At 41.0% G+C, this 16,424-nt stretch overlaps 1 protein-coding gene across 3 annotated transcripts in view; it reads left to right on the top strand.

The window, feature by feature from the left end:
• ARID4A (AT-rich interaction domain 4A) overlaps positions 1 to 8,575 on the top strand; it is an 85,218-nt gene extending 76,643 nt beyond the window's left edge. For all 3 annotated transcript variants that reach the window (XM_089522813.1, XM_089522812.1, XM_089522815.1), the window contains 3 exons: positions 1,135 to 1,347; positions 6,087 to 6,233; positions 6,682 to 8,575. In XM_089522813.1, coding sequence (XP_089378939.1) covers positions 1,135 to 1,347; positions 6,087 to 6,233; positions 6,682 to 6,785 — 464 coding nt within the window. In that variant the 3' untranslated portion in view covers positions 6,786 to 8,575. The remainder of the gene's footprint in view (positions 1 to 1,134; positions 1,348 to 6,086; positions 6,234 to 6,681) is intronic.
• Positions 8,576 to 16,424: the final 7,849 nt, after the last annotated feature.

The raw sequence follows: 16,424 nt of genomic DNA, 5'->3' as shown, positions 1-16,424 counted from the left end.
CAGTGTTACATATGTCACAGTTACAGAGATGTGGGTTTCCTGCAGACTTATGGGCCAGGGGGACTGGCACTTTGCCCAAGTGGGGAATCGTTTTCAAATTGGGCAAGTCATGATTTTTCAACAACTATAATAGCCATTTTTTAGATGGATTGCTACAATACCTTCAGGGTTTGGGTTTTGTTTCTAATATATTAAGTACAAAAATCTTTATTTGGCTGTTCTTCCATAGCATGGATACCTCGAGTTGGCCACCAAAAAAAAAAAAAAGACTTAAATGAAATCTAAAGCAACTCCTCTAACTCTTAAAGATGAACTATTACTTTGGTAATAGAGTGGGGTTCTTTTTTTCTATCAAGAAATATTTTCTACATTTGTCTGCACACCAATAGTACCAAAATGGAGACTACAGAAGCCTATACATTTGTTAGTGTGTTCCAGAAATTAATTTTAAACATGTGCTTACTCTGTGGGACTCAGTGGTAAGAACCCAACACTTGTGTTTATAATCAACCAATAGCTGTGATAAGAATTTTAATAGGTAGCCATACATGTCCCTTGCTCGGCTGAATTGTGTACATAAGTGTGTTATACACGCCATATAAATACTGCTTATATTTTTCAAGAATAGATGGTTTCTTAGCTGCTGCTGGGCAAAGGGAAGTTTTCAATTTGACTCTTACATATGTAAAGGAGTGTGTCCTAGATTCCTTTGGAGATACGGTTTAGCAAACTGCATGTAGCTTATGAAACAAGCGTTATGTTGTATGCTTCAGCTGAAAGGAGTTGAGATATCTGGTTTTCAGACTTTTAGGCCATCAGCATGTACACTAAATGTCTCTGAGAATGTCCTGTGTTTTGATAATTGTATGGATGTCTGCTGTGAACCGCCCTGATGTTTCGAAGGGCGGTATACAAATAAAGTTTATTTATTTATTTATTTATTTAGAAATGTTGGATACTTGTATACTTCACCAGTAGTAGTATTCATGATGCAAGTTTTAATTGTCAGGTAAATTTTTATCAAAAGTGTATGCTGTAAGGAGGCTCTATGAATTTATAGATACATAATTATTGCAATTTTAAATACTGGCTGTATAGGGATGGGCTATAACCCCAAACACTGTCTTGTTACAGGGCAAAGCAGTGACAGTGAAGATCTTCCTGCCCTGGACCACTCAAGCAAATGTACTTCTGTAAAACACCTTGGTGTGTCGAAGCCACAGAAGCTCACTCGATCACCTGCAAGAGTGATATCCTCACATATTAAGGATGGAGATAAGGACAAACAAAGGGAGAAGAACCATCAAAATGTTTCCCCAAGAGTATATAAGTGGAGTTTCCAACTAAGTAAGTGCTGTACATGTTTCTAATGTATGCTCTCTTTTTTGGACCTTGGCTGTTGCCACTTCCCCCCCCCCCCCCCCCCCAGAACTATGTTTTGAAGAATCTCCCACAGTTCTTTTAATTTTAATCTTTGATGAGCTGCTAGTTAGTATTAGTTTACGTGTACAGCACTCAGATAGCTTTAATATTTTTCTCTAAAATTTTACCAGTGAATTAAAGGGAGAGTCCCTACCATTTCTGATATTTGCAGGATGGAGTTACAGGAGACTATTGGAGACAGGAGGTGAGCAGTGGAAAAGCCCAGTAGGCTTGTCTGCTGGTGCCCCATATGAATTCAAAATGTGCCTGAGCTGTGACTCAGAATCCTTTGTAGTATGCTTGGCTTTCATGGTAGATTTAGTAGGCAAAGCACAAAGCGTGGAACATAAAAATCTCAGTTTAAAAGATCCCTTATTGATTGTAGTCAGTTCACTTTCTGTGTATTTTTGTATATTTTCAAACAGCTTACAGGCCTCTCGTTTTGTTTGCACCCCATCTCCTAAAAGGCTGACAGTTCAAATTACCAAATTTTCTCCCCTTCAACTGCAGTAGTACTCCAGTTATTACCTCAGTGTTGTTGTTACTTATAATAAATATTTATAATCTGGTTTTCAAGTGCCCATTGGGACTGCTAACAAAGATACAGTCACTAGTAAACAACACAGTAGGAACAAAAACATTACATTAAATCTGGAAACTGCTGTAATGCCACTAACACATATTTAAAAAGAAAGTTGTGACAAGATACCAGAAGATGTATTTAACCACTTCACAATTCAGAGGCCTGTCAGAAGACAAAAGTGTTGATGCAGTAATAAAAAATAATGGAGGGAACAAGAGAGGCCTCTCTCCAGAGAGGATTTTGATTTCTGGCTGCAATCACCATTTGGATGTTCTCCACCGTACAAAGTTCAGAGTTGTTGAACATGCAAAAGGGCCTCTGTGGAAAAAACGTTAGCTTTTTGGCATGTTCATATGAGAAAAAGTGACCCTTCAGGTATCCCAGTCCAAAGCAAATTCTTGAAATACATTAATCATTTTAACATGCTGTTTAACATTTTAGAACACGGTCACTATGTAAACTATAAAAATTTTGAACTCCTGGACTGAATGAGGTAGATAAGTATGTGTTGGAAGATTTTTTGCATTTTCTCTTCCCCGCCTTAGAGAGAGAGTTTTTCCTGTATGCAAATCCTGCTGTCTCCCCTCATTAAAACATCCCATTTGCTCCTACTGAATCACAGGGCAACAATTTTGCAACCCTCAACTGTTCCTTAGATAGTTTAGGATATAGCCTGTATGTATATTCCACCTGAAGCTTGGAAACATGGAGGTCATGCACTCCATGCTAAACTCCACGAGCTCCTTGTGAGTTGCTGGGAAAAAGGCGAACTGCCATCAGATCTCCGAGATGCAGTCATCATCACTCTCTACAAGAAAAAAGGAGCAAAATCTGATTGCTCAAACTATCAAGGTATAACACTGCTCTCCATTGCTGGAAAAATCCTTGCAAGGATACTGCTGAACAGATTAGTCCCTGCTATTGCAGAAGAACTTCTCCCTGAAAGCCAGTGTGGCTTTAGAGCTAATAGGAACACTATAGACATGGTATTTGCCCTTAGACAACTGCAAGAGAAATGTAGAGATCAGAACAGAGGACTCTATGTAACATTTGTCAACCTCACCAAAGCCTTTGATACTGTGAGTAGAAAAGGACTGTGGCAGATCCTGGAACGACTAGGATGCCTCCCCAAATTCCTCAAAATGATCATCCTGCTACATGAAGGCCAGCAAGGTCAAGTCAGATATGGCGACGCTCTCTCGGAGCCCTTTCTAATAGCTAATGGTGTGAAACAAGGTTGTGTTCTCGCTCCAACTCTATTTACAATCTTCTTCAGCATGATGCTCCAAAGGGCTACGGCAGATCTCAAAGAAGAAGACAGCATTTATATATGCTACCATACTGATGGTGGCCTGTTTAACTTAAGCCGCCTGAGGGCCCGCACTAAGACTCTAAACTATCTAGTCCATGAGCTGCTTTTTGCTGACGATGCTGCCCTCTTTGCCCATACGGAAGCAGCTCTGCAGCGCCTAACATCTTGCTTTGCAACAGCTGCAGAGCTCTTTGGACTGGAAGTCAGCCTGAAGAAAACGGAAGTTCTCTATCAGCCGGCACCTCAGGAAGAACACTACCATCCCCACATCACTGTAGGCACATCTGTGCTTAAGTCCGTCCAGCAGCTCGCCTACCTGGGAAGCATCATCTCCTCTGATGCCAATATTGATAAAGAGATGGATCACAGACTGGCAAAGTCATATAGTGCATTCGGAAGGCTTCACAAAAGAGTCTGGAGTAACAAACACTTGAAGCGTAGCACAAAAATCAGTGTATATAGAGCCATTGTACTGTATTCTCCTCTGTGGGTCTGAAACATGGGTCACCTATCGCCAACACCTACGACTCCTTGAACGCTTTCATCAGCGCTGTTTACGCACAATTCTAAATATACACTGGACTGACTATGTGACAAATGTTGCTGTCCTTGACAAGCAGGGATCACCAGCATTGAGGCCATGCTATTGAGGACGCAGCTGCGCTGGGCAGGACATGTTTCTAGGATGAAGGACCATCGCCTCCCAAAAATAGTATGTAATGTAAAAGTTTATTCGGTCATTGACCAGCAAACCAAAAATAGTATTCTACGGTGAACTAGCCACAGGTCAGCGTAAGAGGGGCACCCCAAAGAAGAGATACAAGGACTCCCTGAAACAACATCTCAGGCTTGGCCAAATTGATCACCAACAATGGTCTGCTTTGGCCTCGCATCGGGAGACATGGAGACGCACTATCCACGATGCTGCAGCCTTTTTCGAAAGCTCACGCCAAACGAATCTTGAAGAGAAACGACAACGCAGAAAGAACCGCAACCCGGAAACATCACCCAAGGAGACCTTCCACTGTGCTTTCTGCAACCGGACCTGTTTATCCCGGATTGGCCTTTTTAGTCACCAATGCACTTGTACAAAGTGCGGGATGAGTCCTTCCTGAATCTTCGTTCACAAAGCAAAGCCAGAGATATGTAGATTAAAGCCATTAGTACACTTTTATTTTAAACTGCAAGCTACTTGTGTTTGTTGTTTTTGAATCAGTCTCTGTTCTTCGAGAAGCATAGTTAGCAAGGATATGTTTTCTGCTACTCTTTTAAGCCAGACCCTAACAGGCCTGGCTTTGATATTACTGATATTTAAACATTTTTGTTTCCTTAACAAAGGCTGAAACCTTAGGAAACTTAAATTGCCCTACAGTTTGTAAGTTGTGTTTTCAGTTCTGGTACCTCTTCTACAGCCTGTTGTGGGCCTCAGATGTTCTCCTGGCCTCCTTTATATTCCAGATATTGGCACTGTAGTAATTTAAGACTATCAGGATACAAAGCCTTTTGTTCTTCATTTCTGTGGAGGGAAACTCATAGAATCATAGAGTTGGACGAGACCACAGGAATGCACAATTAAAGCACTCCCGACAGATGGCCATCCACCCTCAGTTGAAAACCTCCAAAGAAGGAAACTCCACCACTCTGAGGCAGCATATTCCACTGTTGAACAGCTGTCAGGAAGTTCTTCCTAAAGTTTAGGTGGAACCTCTTTTCATGTTGTTTGAATCTTGAAACTGTACGTTATGTGGCACTCCAGTTTATGGTATACATTCCATATTTTAACATCCTTGAGACTAAGATTATGTTAGGCTAAGACATTGGGCTAAAATGATGTCCTGCCCCTAGCTTGATGTTTGTGGCTTTTGAATGCATTAGCAGGGATTTGAGACTTAGTCCAGGCTGGACACAAATAGCTGCTCTATGAATTTACTTAGAATTTTAGGGTTGGAAGAGACGTCAAGCACCATCAAATCCAACACCCTTGACATGCAGGAATACACAAGCAAAGCACCCTGACATGGGTATATTGCACACAACAAAAGTGATGTGTTCATACATGAGCAGAGTATAGTACTTACTTTATCTTGCTTACAGAGATGCAGCTGGGAAAATATGTGCACATGACACATAAACATCTGCTCATGCTTACAGTTTCTGGATTGTAACCGCAGTGTTGGATGGCATGACGTGCTCTTGTAAAAGAATGTTATCCTTTGTTCTCAGGATCTCGATATTTTGGGATTCTGAAAATAATTTTACTCAAGGACATGTTGACCAGAGGAAGTGTGTTACACTTTTCACATGGCACACTTTTTTGCTTAAGGTTGTTGGTCGTTGAAATTGATGATTTTTGACACAGTGGTAGAGATTTTCTCTTGTGGAGAAAAAATGGATTATGTTGTGTACACTACAAACAATACACTAGTATTATTTTTTTAAGGCAAATTATTTCTTTTTTGCTAAATATAAACACCATGGGAGATGAAGTTCACACATTTTTTAAAACTTTGAAATATATATGCCTGCTGCATATTTGGTTTTCTGTGCCAAATACAGTTGTGTTTAGTGTGATGATAATTTATTACTTCTTGTATTTCATTTCATTTCATTTTACTTTATTTCAAGGATTTATATATCCTGCCTTTCTGTCACAATGGCGTCAGCTGACAGTTACTTTCTCTTACTTGTCCCTAATATTTACAATCATTAAAAAAGTCTTTTAAGTTGCTAAAGTTGGGTATTTTAAAATATATCATTTGATTTTTAAAGATGAATTGGACAACATGAGCAGCACAGAGAGGATTTCCTTTCTCCAGGAAAAACTGCAAGAAATCAGGAAATACTACATGTCTCTGAAGTCTGAAGTAGCCACCATAGACAGGAGAAGAAAACGGTTGAAAAAGAAAGACCGAGAAGGCAAGTTGAGTCATTGTGAGGTATACAACCTTTTGCATCAGCACCCTTGTTAGAAATATTGTGTACCAATTCTTGATCTGCAAGTTCTCCCTCATTGATGAAACTTTTATATCGTTTATATGGGACATTTAGGCATAATGTTAATGGGAAATTAGTGTGGTGTTTGTTGAATATTTCATCCGTAACCCTACAAAGTATTACTTCAGTGATATCTCTAGTTGAGTAAGGAACAATGATCTCATGTTTGAGGGCTCACTGAAGAGATTTTATTGATTCCAATTTAGTAGGCTGGTAATTAATTAAAGCTAAGGAAAGCTTTTTCAGGAGGTTATCAGAAAGTAGGGCAGTTGGGGGTTAATGTCTTAATGAAGATCCATCAAAGGGAGTGGGCAGCCCTATTGGCGAAGGGGCTAGATAATGTTTATTTATTTTTTTCCATATTCTACAGTGTCCCACACTGGAGCGTCCATGTCTTCTGGCTCTTCAGACACTGGAATGAGCCCTTCGTCATCCTCTCCTCCACAGAACGTGCTTGCAGTTGAATGCAGGTGATACTGGTCTTCTCTGCCTTGAGCAGCATGTTGCTGTCATGGACAGAACTCCTGAAATACCATAGAAAGCACTCAGCTGATTTGACATTGCCAAGTATATTCTGTATACTCTTCCACTGCTGGACTGTGTCTGTCTCTCCTCCGCTTGGTGCCCCTTCCTCCATTTTGTCATTGTGGATTTTAAAAAAAACCTTTTATTATGGAGATTAATTAAGCTACTTGGCAATGGAAGGTGTATGGGTGCACTTAGACAGCTCTGTCTTTGTGCTTTTTAGGGTTTCCCCCCTTTAAAACAGAAAAAGGGCACTTAGTATAATTTGGAAACACAGATATCCAATTTAGCATTTGGGTGTTACAAGGAAGTTTGCTTTTTTTAATAAAGAAAAAAGAGCAAGCACACCAAATTGCATCAGGATAGGCTCATCTGAAAATAGCTACTGCTGCACTTTCTTCACCAAGTTGTATCTTAATCCTGAGTGAGAGTCCCATTTTTTTATTTTTTATTTTATTTTTGAAGAAGCACTTGCTATACAGACCTGCCAAAGTATGTATTCAGCAATGTGCCCAGTTTTAAAGGTGTAAATTGGACAAAATAAATTGTGAAAGGAAGTGTAGTTGACTGGAAACTACCATTGTAACGAGTCTTCCACTTTTTATAGGATTTTTGAGCACATGATTATGCAAATATTTTAATGTTTAATGTTTACAGTGGAATTGTGAATAGGTTTTCAGTGGACTATCTTATCCCTTGACAAATGTATTTTGTCTCTTTTTCTATGTAATTTCAGAGTTTTTATTTTGTTACAAAAAGGCAAAAAATTAAAATATATAACAATGAAGTTATTTAACAAGATTTCTAAAGCTGAATTTTTTTGTGTAAAATAAGGTATCTTGCGACTTGTTAAATATATTTATTCAGACATTGGATGTTGTATTTTTATGTATTTTTTAAAAAAATAATAAAATAGGGGAGAAAAAGTCTTGTTAGGTTCACTCTTTCAATAAAATATACCTGCCACTTAAAAAATAAATCCATATATAGGCGGCTTTATGTATTAGCCATACCTGTATATGAAGTGGTTTTGTCTGTTCAACCTTTCGCAGTGTAAAACTGTAATCTGGCATCTGGATTAAAGTATAACCTGTCTTGAAAACTTTAGCAGTCCTAGTACTTCTGTTGCTTTTAAGGAACACATTTACTGGCATTGCCCTCACAATGCTTTGTCCCACTTTTTTCATTTGCTGTATTGCTGAAATGAATCTTACTGCTGCCAAAGTTGAGATGCGTCTCATCAAAAGAATTAGCATGACTGCTTTGGCTGTGGATTGTCCCACAGACTGAAAACAGTTTGTAAATAACTTTCCCAAAACTATGTATTTAAGAAGGTTTGCATATACATTGTGTATAAAGTGATTTTTTTAAATCAATTTTTAAAAATCCACCTTTGTACATTGAAAAGGGGCTTTCTTCCTTTTTCCTTGTTAATATGCTCTAGAGTTATAACAGATTTATCGAGACTGTCAGGATCCTGAAAGTTCACGAAATCTGACATTCTCAGCTGTGAGAGACTTGTGAAGGGGCCGTGTAGCTGACGCTTAATGCCTCCTGCAGTTTCATTTTACCACTCTGTCGATTTGTGATTCCCATTCCTTCCATTTTCAGAGAGAACTAAAGGAAAAAGTACTCTTGTAAAAATGCACTTTTCTGTCTTTTCTTAAGCAGAGCTATTTCGATGTATGATACAAATGGAGCTCAATGGAGAGAGCATTAATAAAGGTTATGTTTTTAAACATAGGCTTTATTTTATTTTTAAGTGGTTTTATAAACCTGCCGTCATGACCAGATAGAAGATAATGACTTCACAGTGTGTTACAGATGTTTCAGAGCAAACTTTTCACTACAGCCATCCCTCTGCATTCACAAGGGTTAGGGGCAAAGGACCCTCGTGAATTTGAAAATTTCACGAATAACTCCTCCCCCCCCCCCAGTTTCAGAGCGACAAGGAAGGGTTAGAGAAGAGCATGCGCATGCTTGCCTCTCTTCCCTCCTCCAAGTCTCAGAGAGCTTGCGTGAGCTCTCCGGTATCCTAAGGAAGCACACGCTGCTCTCACCCTCCTCAGGCTCTCTCAGGCATCAAGGAAGAGAGAGAGAAGTGCGAGATAGATTCCCCCACCTCCCTTCCAGTGCTCCAGAGGGCTTGCCTCTGCTCTCTGATGCATCAGAAGGAAGGCAGGGGACTCGCTCTCTTTTCCTCTGGCCGCTGCTGCCCTGAAAAGCCTTTGGAGAAGCCTCCCCCAAGCCCTTATGCAGGGCTCCCTTCCCTTACGTGCGGGATCTGTAAGGGAAATTCCACGGATGCTTAAGCACCATTTAAAACAATGGAGCTTGTGCATGCTGCACAGCATGGCACGCACAACATGGGCGCGCATGCTGTTGCCTTTCATGGTGAGCAGCATAAGCTGAAAGCTGCATAAAGTGAGCCTGTGTATGAAACCAGCACATCTTGACCCTGTTGCCCTGGAAAGCCTTGGAGAAAGAAAAAGAAAGCAAGAGCTTCCCTCTCTTTCCTCTTGCTGTTGCCCTGTAGCTGGTTCAGCTGGGCTAGTTACAGAGCGGCATGGAGGGGATGGAGAGAAGGGGGAGTGTGTGTGCATGTGGGGGCCATGCCTTCACGAATGATCAAAACTGAGTTTCAAAGCCGTGAATGCGGAGGGAAGACTGTACAGCCTTAATAATAAAAGGCATTGTAACTACAGTAAAAATGTGGGGCACGTGTTAGCATGCTTAACATTTGCACTATTTGAGAACCAGCCACACATTGTTTGCTTATTATGGTTATATTTATTTATAATTTGCCTTCTTCCCAGTTTGGGACTTGAGGCGGTTTACAACAACTTGAACAAACATAATTAAAACTGAACAACTTACAGAAGTTCAAAAGCAATTAATCCATCATAAAAGTGAAACCAGTTAAAACAGCAGCAACGGCTAAAGTCCATCCCCTTATATAAGGCCTGCTTTCCCCGAAGAATCCTCTCTCAAAGACTTGCTGGAACAAAAAGGTTTTGTTGCCTTGTGGAAAGATATTAAGGAAGGTCTGAGAGCCATAGAGAAGCCTCTCTTCCACATTCCCACCAAATCTATCAGCGAGGGGGGTGGGATGGAGAGTAGGGCTTTCCCAGAAGATAACCCTCATATAACCTGGACCTGAAGTGTTTGCTGTTGTTGTTGTGTGCCTCCAAGTCATTTTTTGATGCATGGCGACCCTGTGTCAAATCCTCTGAGGCCGACAGAGTGTGACCTGCCCAAGGTCATCCAGTGGGTTTTTATTCTCTAGCGGGGAATTGAACCCTGACCTCCAGAGTCGCAGCCCATCACTCAATCCACTACACCATGCTGGCTCTCTTCAATATGAATCTTACAGGGCTTTATAGGTCATCAGCAACTCTGAATTCTGCCTGGGAGTTGGAAGGGGAGCCAGTGGAGCTGTTGTAACAACTGCTATATGCAAAGAAGGCTGGATGGCTATCTGTTGATTGTGAGTTCCTGCACGGCAGGGGTTGGACTGGATGGCCCTTGTGGTCTCTTCCAACTCTGTGATTCTATGTTCCCTGTAGCCAACCTCAGTTAGCAATCTGGCTGCAATTTTTTTTTGATTGGCTGAAGCTTCTGAACACTCCTCAAAGGAAACCCTGCATAGAATACAGTACAGTAATCCAAACAAGATGTGACTAAGGCATTTGTTACTGTGGCAAGAACCCAAGGAAGAGGCACAGCTGTCACACAAGCCTTCTGACCTGGCTCTGCTTTTATCCAGCAGACCTCTTCTAACAAGAGGAGAGTAAGCAATTTCATTGGTTTCCCCTATAGCCCCCTTGAAATTTCCATAATATGAGGGAATCCTTCAGAAGAACAATGAACTATGAAGAAAGCCTGCAAGGGAAGGGCAGACTGGAAGAAATCCCTCTCCCTCTTAATGGCAGTGTCTGTGGGATCATCTTGTCTAAATACCCTAAAGGCATGAGTTCTCACCTGACCTGGGAAGCTAGGCAGCGTGGGCCCTGGTTAGTACTTGGATGGGAGACCACCAATGAATACTGGGTGCTATAGGCTATATTTCAGAGAAAAGAACTGGCAAAACCATCTAAGTATTCTTTACCTAAGAAACCCCTAAGAAATTCATGGGCTTGTCATAAGTCAACAGGTGATTCGAAGACACACATGTACTGTATATACTCAAGTACAGTATAAGTCGACCTTGTGTATAAGCTGAGGGCAGGTTTTGAGGCCAAAATTATGAATTTTGATATGGCCAATGGATTTGTTGAGGGAAGGGCATGTAACAAAGGATGTAAAGCATGGGGCAAAGGAAAACAGTGCCAAAAAACCTGGCAAAATTCCAGCAGGCATATCTGTTTGTGCTCACCCTAAAGACTGGATGGATGAGAGTAGAGGGCAGTCAGTGCTTCCAGGACAGATCACACTCTTGTCTTTCTCCAGGAAATGATGATGGTTTCTTTTTCAATGAAGAGAAAGTACAGTACTTACAGTGACCTGTGGATAAGTCAACACCAGTTCTTTGGGTCAATGTTTTATCTAAAATGTCTAGACTTATGCATGAGTATATCAGTACACTCTGTACAGTCATAAGATTCTTTGGCAAACTGGACTATATTTCACAACTGGATATACTTGCATATAGTCCTGCTTTCCAAAAGCTGCCCCATGGAGACAGCATTTCTGCTATGTAAATGTTCACCCTGTGTGCAGTGCCTTGAGACAAGGAAACATGCTTACATTTCAAGCTACTACTTTAAAATTATGAAGATCTTGGTATTGCATGTTATTAGAACATTTAGTGAGGGTTGATTGATCTTAATTGTTAAAATAGCAACTGGTCAGTTCTAATCCAATTGAAAATGTGGAGAAGAGTTCTCATCTCTAGCCTTCAATAGTAGCTGATGTGGGAATTGAGTGGAGCTCCAGATGTTGGGATACTGTCAGCAACTCATTTGAGCTCTGTAGCCAATGTTGGCTTATGGCAGAGTAAGCTGGCAAATTCAGAAACGTGGTTCCAGCTCCCAGTAGAGATAACAGCAGCTGGATGTCTTCCAGGAACTGAAGAAATGCAGGAACCTCCGGGGACACACAGCAACCGATGCCAGGCTTCAGCTGATAAACGACAGACAAGCCAAGTCTCCCGAAGTGCTTTATTTACAGTGCTATAATACAGATCACAAACGAATACCAAACTCCTACTACAACCCACAAGCAATTACTGGAAGCCCCTGAGTTTATATACCCTTCAGACCATGTGGTCTCCCAAACTCAGTGAGTTCCTGTGCAATCCAGTCAGATGTTACATCAGCCAGGCACAAGTGCACACAGGCACCAAAGTGTCCTTGAGGCTGTGAGCATCAGCTGTGCTTGATCAGCCTTGTCCTTCCCAGGCTTGATGCTCATGGTCAGCCACACACACACATCTAAGCATTTCCCAGTGTGCTGACTTTAACCCTTGACAATCTGACCGATACAGCTCCCAGTGTTCTCCCTTGGATATAGCAATAGCATTTACATTTCTATACTGCTTATCAGTGAACTCAGAGCTTTCTAAGTGGTTTACAATCTGTAATCCAATTTCCCCCAACAAGCTGGGTCCTCATTTTATCAACCTATGAAAGAATGGAAGACTGAACCAACCTGGAGCCCTGTGGGCTCAAACTCACAGTGTTTTGGCTGCAGTACTGCCATTTAACTCTGGATATGTACTGGCTGGGGCTGTTGAGAATTTCAGTTTAATAAAAATCTGGAGGGCTGGACCATTCCCAGGTGTGATTCGTGCTTGATTCCCAGTACTCTAAGCATGAGGCTGTTTTGCTACTAAACCAAGCTGCAATTGCATACATAGAAAAAGCATAAGAATCTATGCTCCTTTTTGGAAAATGGATGTATTGATAGAAGATTTTAACTTTTTTTTTTTAATTAATAGTGTGGCCCAATAAGTTAAAACAAAAACAGGGTAGGCTAATTACATTTATGAGAGCCTACTGCCATGTTTGCTGCAACGGAGTAACCAAAATGTGTCAACAGACATAGAAAACAAAACAATGGCCAACAGATTGGAAGTGATCAATATACATCCCCATCCACAGAAAAGGAGACACGAGAGGCTGCAGCAAGTATAGGACCATAGCACTGATCTCCCAAACAAGCAAAATATGCTCAAAATTCTGCAAGCGACCACATTACTGTACTACACGCTTATAGTGCTGCTATCCCACTTCTGTTGCTCTGGCTGGCTCCTCTTGCACTCTGGGGTTTGTAGTTCAGTGAGGCCTAGGAGCTCTCTGGCTGAGAATTCTAAATGTTCCCCCTTAAACTGCAAATCCCAGAATGTAACAGGAGGCAGCCAGCGCAGTTAAAGTGGAATAGCAGCACTATAAGAGTGTAGTGCAGTAATCTAGAAAGGATCCAACCATGCATGGAAAGAGATCCCAGAGATCCAAGCAGGCATAGAACCGTAGAATTGGAAGAGACCCCAAGGGTCATCCAGTCCAACCTCATTCTGCCATGCAGGAATACACAAAACACTCCTGACAGATGGCCATCCAGCCTCTGTTTAATAAACCTCTAAAGGAGGAGACTCCACCATTTCCCAAGGGAGTGTGTTCCACTGTCAAACAGCTCTTACTGTCAGGATGCTCCCCCTAATGTTGAGGTGGAATCTCTTTTCCTGTAGTTTGAATCCATTGCTCTATATATACTATTCTCTGGAGCAGCAGAAAACAAGCTTGCTCCATCCACAATATGACATCCCTTCAAATACTTAAACAGGGCTATCATATCAACTCTTAACCATCTCTTTTCCAGGCTAAACATAATCAGCTTGGTCTTCATAAGGGATGATTTCCAGACCCTTCACCATTTTGGTGGCGCTCCTCTGGACATGCTCCAACCTGTGAAGTCGAAGGCTTTCATGGCTGGCATCCATAGTTTTTTGTATTTTTTCAGGCTATGCCGCCATGTTCTAGAAAAGTTTACTCCTGGTGTTTTGCCTGCATCTGTGGCTGGAATCTTCAGAGAATGCTGGCATGGAAGAGAGTGGGGTATGTGTTTGTGTGTATATATACTGTGTGATCCTGAGCAGGGAGGAGCGATCTCCATGTTAATCTGTGTATTGTTCTGTTGTTGATGGCAAGGCCGTCATACAGCTGCAGACAAGTCTACATAGGGACCACCAAATGCAGTCTCCAAACACAAATCAAGGAACATGAGAAACACTGCAGACTGGGTCAAGCCAGAAAAATCAGCAGTAGCAGAACATGCCACAAACCACCCTGGGCATAATATTTTAGATTGTAAGCCTGAGGGCAGGGAACCGTCTAATTAAAAATAAAAATTGTAAGCCGCTCCGATAGCCATTAGGGCTGAAGGGCAGGATATAAATACCATAAATAATAATAATAATAATAATAATAATAATAATAATAATATAAAATGCTGTTTAAAAACACTGAAATTCTGGACCATGGCAACAACTATCAGGTCAAAATGCACAGGGAAGCCATTGAAATCCACAAACACCTGGACAACTTCAACAGGAAAGAAGAAACCCTTAAAGTGAACATAATTTGGCTACCAGTGCTGAAAAACAGCAAAATCAGGACACAGCAAATGCAAATGAAAACCACCCAGGGTTTTGTCCCAGCAGACAATGATCACTAATTAAGCAGACACTAATCCTCTTTGCATATCCTCCCACCCTGAGGCCTGGCCATCCACAACAGAACAATACACAGATTAACATGGAGATCACTCTTTCCTACCCAGGATCACACACTGTATGTATGTATATGTGTGTGTGTGTACACAGACGCGCGCGCGCACACACACACACACTCATATATACACTCCACTCTCTTCCATGCCAGCATTCTCTGAAGATGCCAGCCACAGATGCAAGTGAAACGTCAGGAGCAAACTTTTCTAGAACATGGCCACATAGCCCACAAACCCCCACAAAAAACTATGTGCCCAGAACTGGACACAATATTCCAGGTGGGGCCTGACCAGAGCAGAATAGAGTGGCACTATTACTTCCCTTGATCTAGACACTATACTTCTATTGATGCAGCCTAAAATCATATTAGCCTTTTTTGCTGCCGCATCGCACTGTTGACTCATGTTCAACTTATGGTCTACTAGGACTCCTAGATCTCTTTCACACGTTGTATCCTTAAGCCAGGTGTCCCCCATCCTATATCTGCATTTTATTATTATTTTTTTGCCTCATTTTTCTCTGTTGAAATTCGTTTCTTAATCTGTTAAGGTCATTTTGAACATTGATCCTGTCCTGGTTCGATTCCCTGCTTGGCCATGAAACCCACTGGGTGACCCTGAGGATGTCACATGCTCTCAGCCTCAAAGGAAGGCAATGGCAAACCTTCTCTGAATAAATCTTGCCAGGAAAATCCCATTACAGGTTCATTATAGGGTCGCCATAAGCCATGAAGGCACACAACAACAACAACAACCATCTCTGGGGTATTAGCTACCCCTTCCTACACAGTCGGAAAGGAGGACATTCAAAATGTAGGACATTCAAGAAAAAATGAAGGAGACTACAAGAGAAAAGCTAGAAATAGTCATATAAATATAAACACATGCATCTTAATTGTGCTCAAAATGGTGGACATTTTGGAATTCCTCCTAGGCAGATGGTTGAAATGTAGGACATGTCTTGGAAAAAGAGGATGTCGGGTCACCCTGGGGCATGGAAACCCCCTGGGTCACACTCTCTCAGCCTTCGAGGATGGCCATGGCAAACCCTCTCTGAATAAATTTACCTAGAAAAACGCATGATAGGGGCCTTAGGGTCGCCATAAGTCAGAAACAACTTGGAAGGCGTACAACAACAGCAACAACCCAAACCTCAAAATGTCCTCCTAAACTCTTCCCTCTCTCACACCCTTATTCTCCCTCACTTTTTAAACACTGGGGCAGGTTTTGTCGCCATTAAAATTCCCTCAGGAGAAACAAATTTAATTAAATTAATCTGTTAATTAAATTAATTAGTTTTTAATGTTGTGCTATCTATATAAAATTTTAATGGTTTGTATTTTTAACATGTCGTATTTTAATTTATAACTGTTTTAACTTTTAAAATTGTCTAACTGGTTTTTAAATTTTACATACATATATATATATATATATATATATATATATTTAATATCGTTGTATGGTTTTTAAATCGTATTGCTTTATACTTGTTGTTCACCACCTTGAGTCCCTATATTGGAAGAAAGGCAGGATATAAATAAAATATTGGTTGTGGTGGAGTGGAGGCATATAAATACAATTTATTATTATTATTATTATTATTATTATTATTATTATAAAATAGAAGAAGAAGAAGAAGAAGAAGAAGAAGAAGAAGAAGAAATCCCTCCTCAGGGTGACCAGACATCCTCCTTTTCCAGGACACGTCCTCCATTTCAACCTTCCGTCCAGGACTAGTTTCCAAAGGGGCCTCCATTTTGAGCAGGACTAAGATCCAAAACACACTACAGAAATAACCCAGTTTGAGACTGCTTTAATTGCCCTGGCTCAGTGCTAGGGAATCCTGGGAATTGTAGTTCA

Source organism: Sceloporus occidentalis, unplaced genomic scaffold (genome assembly GCF_023333645.1).
Source record: "Sceloporus occidentalis isolate IW3139 unplaced genomic scaffold, rSceOcc1.0.p SCAF_4, whole genome shotgun sequence".
NCBI classification, from domain to species: Eukaryota; Metazoa; Chordata; class Lepidosauria; order Squamata; family Phrynosomatidae; genus Sceloporus; species Sceloporus occidentalis.
This window is presented reverse-complemented; position numbering and strand designations above follow the sequence as displayed.